The 12998-nt window shown below is 44.8% G+C and overlaps 1 protein-coding gene across 3 annotated transcripts; it reads left to right on the top strand.

Moving 5' to 3' along the window:
• Positions 1–6858: 6858 nt before the first annotated feature.
• Positions 6859–12993, top strand: LOC147006524 (short transient receptor potential channel 4-associated protein-like). 3 transcript variants are annotated; one of them, XM_085868620.1, is made up of 6 exons: positions 6859–7000; positions 7220–7381; positions 10962–11100; positions 11225–11341; positions 11660–11718; positions 12424–12993. In XM_085868620.1, exons 4-6 carry the CDS (start codon positions 11264–11266, stop codon positions 12527–12529), a joined length of 243 nt encoding a protein of 80 aa, XP_085724746.1. In that variant the 5' UTR covers positions 6859–7000; positions 7220–7381; positions 10962–11100; positions 11225–11263; the 3' UTR covers positions 12530–12993. The 3 variants fall into 3 exon arrangements, 1 of the variants encoding a protein (XP_085724746.1); XR_015054780.1 differs by having other exon boundaries at positions 10962–11341; positions 11660–11777; XR_015054781.1 differs by lacking the exon at positions 11660–11718 and having other exon boundaries at positions 10962–11341.
• The last annotated feature ends 5 nt before the right edge of the window (positions 12994–12998 follow it).

Genomic DNA, 12998 nt, shown 5'->3' with positions numbered 1-12998 from the left:
TGTGAGGATTGTGTCCAAGTTAAACAGGGTGTGTGAGGATTGTGTCCAAGTTAAACAAGGTGTGGGAGGTTTGTGTCCAAGTTAAACAGGGTGTGTGAGGATTGTGTCCAAGTTAAACAGGGTGTGTGAGGATTGTGTCCAAGTTAAACAGGGTGTGTGAGGATTGTGTCCAAGTTAAACAGGGTGTGTGAGGATTGTGTCCAAGTTAAACAGGGTGTGGGAGGATTGTGTCCAAGTGAACTGACCAACCCCAGATGGGACAAACAACAGACGTGTTTTAGTGTTGGTTAAACGAGACTCCTTTGTTACTCCATATCAAAGTAAGTTCCTGTGGACGATCCTTGAGCATTGTTAAGTTTATCTTGTCTCCACGATCTTCCCCCCTTTGCGGTATTTACAGAATGAGGTTTTTGATTTTATGAAAATATTGCTTTGTGTTTTAGGAACCTTAATAATTTGCGTAATATCACGTGATCCCACAAGTTTTACTCCCTTATAAGGTTGGAAATCGTTTTTACAGCAAATCGAATCAATTCTTCCTCGTTACGTGCCGAACCGGCACAACAAGTTTTGTCCAAATCCGTCCACAACTTTTTCAGATATCCTGCCATGTGTCGTTTTTATCCGATGACTCAATGGTGAAGAATCACTCCAAACATTCTTAGATCCAGATCGGGATTCAGATCTTCACCAAAATCAAATAATTTCATCCAGGTCTCATTCCCAAGCTCACCACTAAATGTCGTCTGAACCCATCCACAACTTTTTGAGATATCCTGTTCACAAAGAGACAAACAAGGTGTCAGGTGGGAGCCTCAGAGACCGAGAAGACTGAAAAGTTCCTGGCGACCCCTAAAATTCACCGATGGTGTGACCCAAAAGACCACGAAGACCCAAAAAGACCCCGAAGATCATGAAGATCCCGGAAACCCAAAAGACACTCACGACCCCCCCAAAAAACAAAAAATTATCCGAGGACCCAAAACACCATGAAGGCCAAAAAGTCACCGAGGATCAATAAGACCCCAAAAACCAAAAAGACCCTTCAGACCACGAAGAAAATCACACCATTTCGACCCCTTACACCCCTCAGACAGATTGGACAGCTTGGACCCTTCACCATTTTGAACACTTCGACCATTTTTTTGACAAATAATTTTCAAATGAATAAAACACCAAAATTACCAATAAATTTCTCCAAAATAAATGTTCGTATTATGATTTGTGTAAATGATGACAACACAGGAAATCTGTAACATCAATCCCTGAAACGTGCGGCGAGGCGAGCGGATCCACACGAGTGATGACATGAAAAGGCAATGAAAGGAAAACAAATCTGACTCCTGTTACTTATTTAATAAATCCAAGAACATGAACCAGGGAAATGGTTCTTTGACACACACGAACGATCAACGTGTTAAATGTGATTTACACAAACACCAATGATGGAGCAGTTTGTTCAGCAGATAATTTTCATGGAATATGTTGAATCAAGGTTATGAATACCAACCGTCCTTACATGTTGATCGATGTCAAGATTTTCCTTCTTTGCCAAAAATATTTGGCACCTACTAATAAAAATAAAAGTAAGTGCAAATATTTCAGGAAGAGACAGAAACCGGGGGTCATTACAAAAATCATGCAAATGACGTCACTGTCACCTTGACCTTTGACATATATAAGTCAAAAACATCGACAGCCTCATTTTTGTCCTTCGGAGTTCCTCTTTTGAAAGTTTGACGAAGATAGCTGAAAACCACGTGCTCATGTGAGGTATCATTCGCCATGTGTGTGCCAAGTACGGTAAAAATCAGTCCGTGCACGTCCAAGATACGGTGGCGGACGCACGCACGCACGCACGCACACACGGACATGAAAACCGAAACCAAATCGAGAAACCACCATTCTCGGACGAAGTTCAATGGGGGTTAATAATTGGACTGCGTGTCCTGAAGCTCACCTGGATCAGGAGCAACAGTCACTCAAACCATCCGCACAAACCTCCTTCGACCCTGATTATTTTTTTAATGCCGTGAACAATCTTTGGTACATCACGGGAGATGAAGGTTGGAGTCAAGTTTCATCAGAATTGTGTGTGTAGTTCAAGAAGAAATCAAATACCTATTTTGGGTGGGGGGTGGGGCAACTCCCATCGCCCCACTTCGAGCCCGATGTATTTTTTTCATGCCATGAACAAACTCTGGAACATACAGGATGATGAAGGTTGTGCTAAAGTTTCATTGAAATTGTATACGTGTAGTTTCAGAGAAGGAGTTGCAAGAATTTGTGGACGGACGACGCGCAATCCCATAAGCTCCCGGAACTACGTTCTCGGTGAGCTGGTAATAAACTATGTCCACTGGACCTGTAGCTTATCTGGGTCCTGTCCTAATGTTGTGACCCAAATTTGGAAGCATTCTGACAGTTGGGTCAGGAGAAGATTTTTGTAGAAATTCACCAAGTCGGCTATTTTGACCTACTTCAAATCACGTGACCAGAACGAGCTTTGCAATCCCTGTTACCAGTCAGAAGAGGGACGTCGCTGCCAAATTTCAGCCGGATTGGTCCGGCGGTTTGGCCGAAGAATTCGGACGAGGAGATGGACGGAAAGACAAATGCTGCACGATAACAGTTTCTTCTTTGGAAATATAAATTCCACATAATCTAATAAAAAAAATTAAGTTTCCTCTACATACAGGAGGTTTATTACCTCCGCTGTCTGTGATGGACAGATCCGATCTTGGTGAAGATCCGCATCCAAATTCGGATACTCAAATTTTTTCAGTGATTCTTCACCATTTTGACCCGGGGGCCCAAAAACGAGATGATGTTTCAAAAAGTTAGGGACGAGTTATCAAAAAACTTTGGGAATGAGTTGGATCGGTGATAATAATAATAATAAGATTCGATTTTGGTTGAGGTCCGGATCCAGATCCGGCGTTATCAGTGAGACACAAAACATTACCTGTCCAGCCAGGTGGAGCCGAAGCATGCTCTCTATACCGGGCGCCGTTCTGGTTCCACGGAATGAATTCACGGGCAACAATGGCCTCCTTACACAAACCTTAATTAAATAATCATTCACGAGGGGCACGGGCAAAATAAATACACACAAGTCACAACACTTTACTGGAACACACAAACACACAGAGGGCACAGAACGATCCGACGAAGGCTGACACGTTGACACATCAAGCTGAGGGAGGGAAGGGACACTTTAAACTCACAAATTAAAAATAATAATAATAATAATAATAATAGTTCAGGCCTGGTTTGGTTGCAGTCTTCAGGGTTTCCTCTTGACTCTAAGGCAGAGAGTCGGCGATTCCAACCATCGGTGCCGCTTCAGTCCCAGGAAAGTCTGTGAGCATCACCAACACCCGTCTGGTCTCTTCACCACGGGAGGGAAGAGTAAAATGGAGGCATTTCGTCTTTTTGGCGGTAAAACCTCTCGACTCCTCCCCCTTATTACGTCACTTCCTGTACAGCCGGAAACAAAGGCAGCAAGCCCGACGAGGTTCACAATAACAACGTACTTTTCATCAGGAGTTCGTCAAAGCGATTATTTACATCGTAAAACAATTAACGCAGTTCATCTCTCCGAAAATAAAGAGACGTCACGTTTGCGTCGTCGGCCACGAAGGCCGAGCCTCAAGCGTCGGGGACATCCGGTCCCATCCGAACACGACCATCGAGCAGATTTTTTTCGAGAATGGTGTGTAAAAAATGATGGTGTAACTCGACGATAAAAGAAAACAACGAAGGTCCCGAGGCTTTCGCACAACTGAACCGGAATTTAACACGTGGGACATTGAAACAGCAATTATTACATTTATACACGTCCTGAGGCATCGGCTTCGTTGTTCGGGTGGCCGGCTTGAGATCCTTGGGTCCTGAGTTCGAGCCCCGTTGGCTGCTGAATTAACACCGGGTGGGGTTGACTCAGCCCGTCATCCTCCTGAGGTCGGCGAAATGAGTACCGGTGGCCTGGTAGGAGGGGGCACAGCAGCAGCGGCACAGGTATAGAATAAAAAATATAGGTATAGAAAAAGGGAGTCCGAAATCCGTGGGGGGGCGATGTCACGCTGACCTCCATCACCCGCTGATAACGCCTGACGTCGCGTTCATACACAAAGTACGTACGCATCACCTGGCAAATATCTTGTAACGCAACTCTTAAATAAAAAAACAACACAAAGAGGAGAAGGAGAGTGATTTGTTTTGTTGTTGTTTTTTTTGGCCCGGCTTTCCCCTTCGAGTATCAAGTTTCCAGGTGAGGAAATCATTTTTAATTATCACACGACATTCCTTACAAGGAACTTTTTGGACAGGAGCAGGTTTTTAGGTCCATCGAAGTTTGCACGGTGATTGCTGACCGATGGTCGTTTGTCCATGTTCTGTCATTTTTAAATGCCGAGCGACAGGTAAGGATGCAGGACGTCCCATTTTAAGAGTGCTTGGTGTGATCTTGTCTCAGGTTTGAGAGCGGAATCTCGAACCATGACTCCGCTGAATACTTGAGGTTCCATTTCATCGCTTTCAGGGCTGAGCAGGATCAAGGGTTTCGCCTTCAAACTGAACCTGCAATCAGCTGAGCTGGGCTGTTCAAGTCGAATGGGCAAACAAGCAGCACGGAGCCACGACAAATACCCCGAGCAGCACACAAGGCCATGGGATCCCCCAAGCAGCGGGACAACACCCTCCGGTCTTCCAACGCCGACTCTTCAACAATTTTTCTGGATCCTCATCATCATGAAATATCAATGAACCGGTTGCTTTATTACAAAAGCCACATGAAAAAAGAAAAAAAAATACAGAAAATCCTGAACAAAATACAGAAAATCCTTAACGCCGAATAACTTCATCAGTGAAGAAAATCATCCAACTCTCTGGAATTCACGGACTTCGCATTGAATCGCAAGCAGCTGCTCGAATGGGGGTGGAATACATTTTTCTGACACCGAGTCCATATCATCCCTTTTTGGGCCGGTCATATCTGAATTTCACCCGGTCCCCAACTCTCTCAAGGAATTTCATGGTTATATGGTCTCACCGGCGCTTTCCATCATTCGACCGAAATCGAAGGTTCCCTTGGACCTTATTGTGAAATAGTAAATAGGACACAGCATAGTAACACTACGCCTGCTCAATCAGCGGACCTTCCGCTTGTTGTTCACTCAATTTAGCCGCTCGCCAAGATTTCCAATACATGTAATCATCGTGATCCTCGGCAGACAAGGATTCAAGATCATCGACAACAACGTCATAATTTTCCTGCCAGCGACGCTGAAACCGTTGTTTCTGCTCAAGTGACAATTTGCATTATACTCGCGCACTGAGAGAGGTCTTTGGATTTGGCCCTTCAACTGAAGATATCTCCACTTCCACAGGTGAGTGACACTGGCAGGAAATCTGACCATTAGACCGAGTGCAATAGCACGACGGGTCACGGTGTTTCGGCGTCCCCTGCTCAACGCATACAACTGTAAAGGAGGCGAATTTGTGAGACGTTCTGAAATCATAAACTTACCTGGCACTTTGCCAAACAGTCTGCTTTCTTCAACGTCGTTTTGGCTTCAAAAATGGCTGCCGGAAGACCTCGTGGCCTTGGCGCAACAGCAGAGACTCCTGTTTATCCGCACAGGGAATGAGAAAATCACTTCCGTCCACAGTGGATATCTGTAAAGACATATGGTTCACCATACCTGGACCATGGCTGTTCTTATGACTGCAAATCACAGCAGGGCTTAAGGATGAGTTTACCATGAAGAGTCCTTCAGTTGAAGTGGCCCCACGCGGATCTGGATTGGTATTGGCTCTCAGAATACACAGGAACACCACGAAATTTAGATTTCAAATTACACTTTGCAGTTTAGACAGGATAACGGAGCGGACATTTAAGACACATTTCGAGTAGCTTAAGTATTTAATTATGCAGGAAGGCTTACCCATTCAAGAAAATGTGTGGTTAATTGAATATGTTAATAAACAGCTCGTAACTGGTAATTAAAGAGGTAAATTCACCGCGGACATTCTTTACCGTTATTTGTGCCCCCTATCGTGAAAATGACCCATTTATATGGATTGGAAGTTATTCGACATCAAAAGGCAAGAAGAAGAAGAAGAAGAGGAAGATTAAAAAGAAGAAGAAGAAGAAGATGCTGAGGACAATATTTACGACGGCGGATCGGGAGGCGCATTATCAAGTATTATCTTAATTTAAAAAGAATATAAAAAGCTAAAGACGTTTCAGACGAGCTCGATCAAGTGTGTTTGTGAAAAAGAAGGAGATAAACAGAATTACCGAAACACGTTTCCTGCGGCGATTTCACGTCTCAGCAAAATGGTCACGGCAGGGAAGGCGGGGCTGGTGGTTCGTCGTTCACACGTCCCGGGAAGCTCGGACGGGACGCCATCTCCGGCATCCCGAGGCTGTGCAAACGTGCTGTTACGTGTGGACCAGTTCGAGGCGAGACGAGGAACACTGGCCTCGCCCAGGTTCGGATCTTTAATCAATACCTCGATTTAATCAATGAAATCCGTCGTTTTTCAGTGTTATGTTTACGAAAATAAAATCATCCTGAGGTAACAGTGTTTCACACGGGACGCACGTGATCACGAGCCCTCCTGTGACGGTCACAGCATCACAAGGTGAAAAGCGAACCACGTGATCAAGAACCTTCTCGAGTCGCCGTTTCTCGGCGGCAGATTCGCTACGTCGGCGAATCTGCCATCGGACGGAACAGTCTGAACGGGGGAATTATCCACTCGAACTGAATATTGAATGAATCTATTGAACTGACATTCGGTGTTCCTTTTCGTCTTTGTTTTTCACAGACTGCATCGAGTGGAGTGTCCAAGTTGGACCAGCACCGGTTTGTGAGCTTCTGTCGTGCCGTCTTCGTCATGGTCATGGAGGTGGAGTCCTCCGATGATGGCAGTCGTACGTCGTTGGCTCAAAACGAGCATGCGGGCCCAAGTCCTGTCGACCTCAACCAGTGTGAGTACACACCAATAAAAGCCACACACCGTCTGCTCTCTCTCTCTCTCTCGCGTCAGACTCGAGATGCCGAGTTGGTCGGTTGTTGATATGTGTGCCGTTACCATTGGCCTGTTTTATCCCTTTCAATGCCGGACAGAATACCTGTTTTTAAATGTGGCCTGACAATTCCAAGGGTTTAAGGAGGCCAAAAATCATGTTGATCGTGTTATCTTTCAGTGATCGTGACGCGGTGTGCAGCTGCACTCCTGAACATCCCTGGTTTTGTGAAACGCCTTTGCGAGTTGGCCACACAGAAATCATCAAACCCATTGACGGTCCTGCAGGCCGATGAAATGCCATGCCTGGAAACGCTCGTGGCATTGGGCGTCGCGCCAAATGGCAAGGCCGACTCGTAACAATGGCACAGAACAATGAGATAAACAATTCTGATTGTCCAGTGCGCGTTGACTTGATTGAATATTGGGCGGATTTAATATTGGGGGTTAAAAAGAGCTGAGCTGGAAATTATTTTTTTAATATTTAATTATTTTTTTCCCCCCTTTTGAAAGGTGTGCTTGTGAGTTAGTGTGTTGCCAGGATTGGTGTTGATGTTCCACTTATAACTCGTGTAATGTTAACCAAGTTGTTCAGCGCCGACAACGTCGTCATCACAAATTGTTTCCCCAAGTAAATCGCTTTTTAATCCTCCGTATGATGGAGACGACGGAATCTCGCAGAGATTGTGAATTAAATTATTTGTCGTTATTTAATTTTTAGCGTTCTAATTTTGGATCGAGAAGAAGATAATTAATATATAACAACAAGGAAATCCAACCTAGGTGGAGGCCATTCAGCCCATCGTGCCTGCTCGAACACCACACTCATCCACACACGCAAGATCCAAGGAAGAAAATGCAAAAAAACTTTTAATTAATTAAAAAAACAAAAGTTTTTGTTTGTTTTTTTGTACTTTATTTTTTCTTCCCCTCGGGGAGGGGGCATGGGCTTGGTAAAAAACACTCATCAACCACACAACCCCCCTTAACAAGACCCCCACCAACAGCACTCCGTACACAATCACCCATCAATACTCAAACTACCTAAAAGTCTAATCAGCATCGCCATACCCCTCGATCTCCATAACTTCCAGGTTCCTATCTCATTCTAATTTAAACTTATCTACTTTTTCTGCTGTTACTACTTTTCCAGGGAGGCCATTCCATGTATTAACTCCTCTCTGAGTGAAAGTCCCCTACCTTACTACCATCTCAACTCTCCTCTTCTTTACTCTCAAACTATGGTGTCTGGTCCTATTACAATCCACTCTGTTCAATAATAATTCATCTGTTATTATTTTATCTCTACCTTTCATTATCTTAAACATCTCTGGAATATCTCCTCGTAACCGCCTCCTTTCTGGTGTGTAAAGCCCTGTCTCCTTCAACCGATCCTCATAGCTGAGTCGAGCTCGGCCCGGAATCAATCGAGTAGCCCTGTGCTGAACCCTCTCTATGGCATCTCTGTCCTTCCTCAGTTGTGGTGACCAGAACTGCACACGATATTCCAGATGTAGCCCTCACTAAATTCCTGTACAATGTTAACACCACCTCTTTTGATTTATAAATGATCCCCCTCCTTATACAGCCTTAAACCCTATTTGCTTTACCTATAGCTCCCTGGCACTACCTGTGTGTGCTACCCGCTTACCTCCTGTATCTATTACCACCCCCAGATCCTTCTCCTGTGGTGACACGCTCCAAAATTACCCCTTACATCCTGTAATGTCTATTTTCATTGTTCTTTCCCATCCCCAACACCTTACACCTGCTCAGGTTAAATTACATCTGCCAATCATTTTCCCAATCCATACAAGTATCAATACTTTCCTGAATCTGCTATCCACCTCATCTCCAAGCTTTGTGTCATCTGCAAATTTGGAAAGCTTACTCTTTACCCCCATTATCCATTTCATTGATGTAAATAATGAATGGTAATGCTCCGAGTACTGATCCCTGAGGTATCCCACGACGTACATCCTCCCACTCACAGCCACTCTTTGCTTCCGACCACTAATCCAGTTTGCAATGCAATTAGCCACCTGACCAGTCACTCCACAAGCCCTCACTTTGGCTAACAACCTCCGATGTGGTACCTTATCAAATGCCTTCTTAAAGTCTAGATACACTATGTCCACTGCCTTTCCCTCATACACTCAGACACTACTTCAGAGAACTCTACAAGATTTGTTAAACAAGAACTACCATTGGTAAACCCATGCTGACTACCATTAATTAGTTTGTATTTATTTAAATTGTTCCTCATGTGGTCTTTAATTAATATCTCCAACACCTTCCCCACAACTGAAGTCAAACTTGCAGGTCTATAGTTTCCCAATTCTTCTCTGGATCAATCTAGTAGCCCTGTGCTGAACCCTCTCTCTGGGCCACATATCCACATATATATATATATATATATATATATATATATATATATATATATATATATATATATATATATATATATATATATCCAGTCCTGATATTTTAAACCCAATAAATGCCTTCTGCTTCTCCTAAATAGCATTCCTGATCTCGCTGATCAACCACCCTGGTCTCTTTATGTTTCTAGTTTTACACCTCATTGGAATGTACTTACTCTGCACTCTACACATTTGGTCCTTGAAGGTTTCCCATTTATCTGATGCCGATTGTCCTCTTGTTAGAGTCTCCTAATCTGCATTACTCAACTCTCTCCTCATACCCTCAACGTTTGCCTTCCTGAAATCTAATAGCCTCACCCTACTATCCTGAACTCTAACCCTCAACAGAATATTTGCACACACAACGTTATGGTCACTTGATCCGAAATTCTCCCCAACCTCCACCTCCTCCACCATATTGGGATCATTACTTAAAAGGAGGTCTAACACTGCACTCCCCCTCGTGGGCTTATCTTCAAACTGGGTTAAAAAGAAATCCTGGAATAAACCTAGGAAATCCTCATCCGCTCTTCCCTTTCCCTGTTCCTGGACACAATCTATCCCTGGCAAGTTAAAATCCCCCATAATCAATACTCTTTCCTTCACACTATAAAATGTCCTATAAAAGCATCCTTCCAGTATCTCACTGTTTTTACAATCTCTAATGTCTGCCCATACAGATTTAGGATCAGTTATCACAATTGGGCTTCTCGCAATCACTCGAGGATGTTACGTCCCCACGGGATTTCCGTGGGACGCGTCTCGCCAGATTGTGAATCGAACGTTGGTTATAACTCCGAATCCATCCATCATCGTTTGGGATATCGTGCGACATATCGTGTTGGTCATACTCACCTGATTCTGTGATCTGATCAAGGATGGCGGACTGGTCGACTATTTTATTTTAACTATTTTTTACTATTTTATTTTATTTACATTTTTTAATTTATTTATTAAGTTAAAGTTATTTATTATTTATTAAGTTATTATTATTAATTAAGGGCCATTTATTAAGTGGACTATTTTAGTTGTAACCGAACGTGGTCTCGCCCTTTAACTCCATTTTACGTCTTATTTTTTTTCATTCCTTGTTCAACCTCGAAAGGCAGTTTGATGATCAGCATCACTTTGAGAAACAGGAAATGCTGGGATTTCGGTGAATTCTGGGAATTAGTGAAGCAATGTCACTCCGTAACGTTACGGAGTGACTTCAGTTTTATTCGAACTCATGTCGCCACGCCAACCGCCGTCAACTATTTTACCTTCGCATCATTAACTGGTAACCAGGGGCTGTTGAAGTCACATTTTACTTGTTGTGGAATTTCCGCGGGTACCTATGAATTATTAATCATCCACCAAATGATGCCCAATGGGGGGAGGGGCACTGTTGACCTCTCTCTCTCTCTCTCTCTCTCTCTCTCTCTCTCTCTCTCTCTCTCTCTCTCTCTCTCTCTCTCTCTCTCTCTCTCTCTCTCTCTCTCTCTCTCTCTCCAATGACAGAGCTGGTGTATCCGTTTGAGGGACATGTGCGTTCCACGTCGCCACGGTCCATGCGAACAATGAGCGAGTTGATTTGCAAGAAGGAGATGTTGTCCATGCTCATCGTGCTCCTCACCGGCAAGCATCATATCAGGACCGGGTACTTCCAGAAGAGCACGGTCGTGCCGTGTCGCCGTGACTCTCCGTGTTCTCCCCGCACGTCGTGCACGCACATTTCCGTCGTCCTTCCTCAATGGTCGTGGACATTGTGTCGCGCGTGACAGGTTCACAAGCTGCTTTCGCAATTCCAACTCATCCCGGGAATGAGCGACCTGTTTGATGAGCTTCCGTGGAGGAAATCTGCACAACCGCCACCATTCCCCAACTGTAATTTTTACCGGGTGAGCTGCACATCTCGTGTTTGTGTTTTTAAACATGGCCGCCCTCCATCCATCCCTCATCGTTCAGTTGTCCTTTCAATTCCCGCTCAACTTCCCCTTTTGTCCACTTCGCTGCATTTACTCCGTGTGCTTCCTGTCGAGTTGAGTTCACCCCTCCAGCTTGTTCCTCTTCTTGTTCGTGAGTTTGCCCTTAACCTTCTGTCGTCTCGTCCTTCCAGGAGCATTGATCTCCGGACACGTGACTTGCTACCTCTTTTTTTTATAACCGAAGGATGACGTGTACATCACATGTTTTTTTTTGTAATGTTTGTTCATCAGGAGGTGGCGCTGAAAATCCAGTTTCTACGTCTACTGCACGTCCTCATTGACCGTCACGAGTGAGGACGGGCATCCGGGGTCGCGGGTCCCGGCGAACCGGTGGCCGATTTTGGACCGGGTGGGCTGTGGATACAACATGTGAAATGGAATAGATTTTGACGTCACACCATCCTTAATTGTGTGTCATCTCATGTACACCACCGAGTTTTGCTCGTGTCATCGGATAGCTTTTCATTTGATTGTATCCTCTTCGTCCACCCCTGGTCCGTTTGCCCTCCGGACTTCAGCACCACCATTCGTCCTTCAGAATCACCTTCTCCTGTCGCGGGCCCCGTCATTAGTTTCCTGATCCTTGTGGGAGGTCTATACTCCGAGCCATCTTGCCCACAGGGTGGCCCAAATAAAAGACAGTCTTCCAGGCTCCACAGCCTATTGTGCTGCCATGGCTCATACGCATTGGCCAGCCAGCTCGTCCCAACGAGCCGCTTCAATGTGACTTGGAAACTTTCAATACTCCTTACTTTGTCGACGCCGTCTAAAAATTACACGCACTTGCCTCCTCGGCATCACATTCACAAGGCGACTTGCTCTGACAGGTCCCTGTGACATGGCAATCGAACCGACTCGAAACACCCAGACCTTGTTACAATTACTACAGTCCCCCCCTACCTCCCCGTTCCCTTCCATGTAACAATATCATTACACCGAGGAAGTCAGCTGTTTTTACTGATTCCAGGCTCTCGCATTCTGTGTTTGTGTCTCAGGAACAAGTACTTGCTGTTAAACAAGGACGAACTTTCCGAGATCAGCACGATCGCTGCTCGTGCCAACATCCGTCAACCCAAGGCTCTTAAACACGTTGATAGGTAAAGCGTTCACCATGGCGACTCAACATCATTATAACGGCAGCAAGCCGCAGCAAGCGCTTATCTACCGTTGGGGGCTTCCTAATCGGAGTGTCGCAGGTTCGTTGGATGTCGTACGCAGATATAAACACAAGGAGTTGTGTTCATACAGAAGCTTGCGGCCATTTATGCGTTCCCCAAAAAGCTCAGAAAAAGCTCCGAAGAGCTCCCAAAAGCTCCGAAGAGCTCCCAAAAGCTCCGAAGAGCTCCCAAAAGCTCTGAAGAGCTCCCTAAGGCTCTTCGTGAAGGAATGATGTTGTTGTGCTTGTAGATATACTGACAACTCTAATCCTCCTTAACGAGTGGTGCTTGTCGACATACTGACCACTTTAATGGTCAGGACTGACATGACAATGACGTTGAGAGTGTTTTATCATGTCATTGTTGCTGGCCTTTGTTGCGCGTGCTGCAGTTCGAGTTGTGATGTTTATTGT

The sequence above is a fragment of the Eptatretus burgeri genome, unplaced genomic scaffold, assembly GCF_056783735.1.
Source record: "Eptatretus burgeri isolate ZD-2024b unplaced genomic scaffold, Ebu_testis_v1 Ebu_testis_scaffold_3168, whole genome shotgun sequence".
In the NCBI taxonomy this organism is placed as follows: Eukaryota; Metazoa; Chordata; class Myxini; order Myxiniformes; family Myxinidae; genus Eptatretus; species Eptatretus burgeri.
This window is presented reverse-complemented; position numbering and strand designations above follow the sequence as displayed.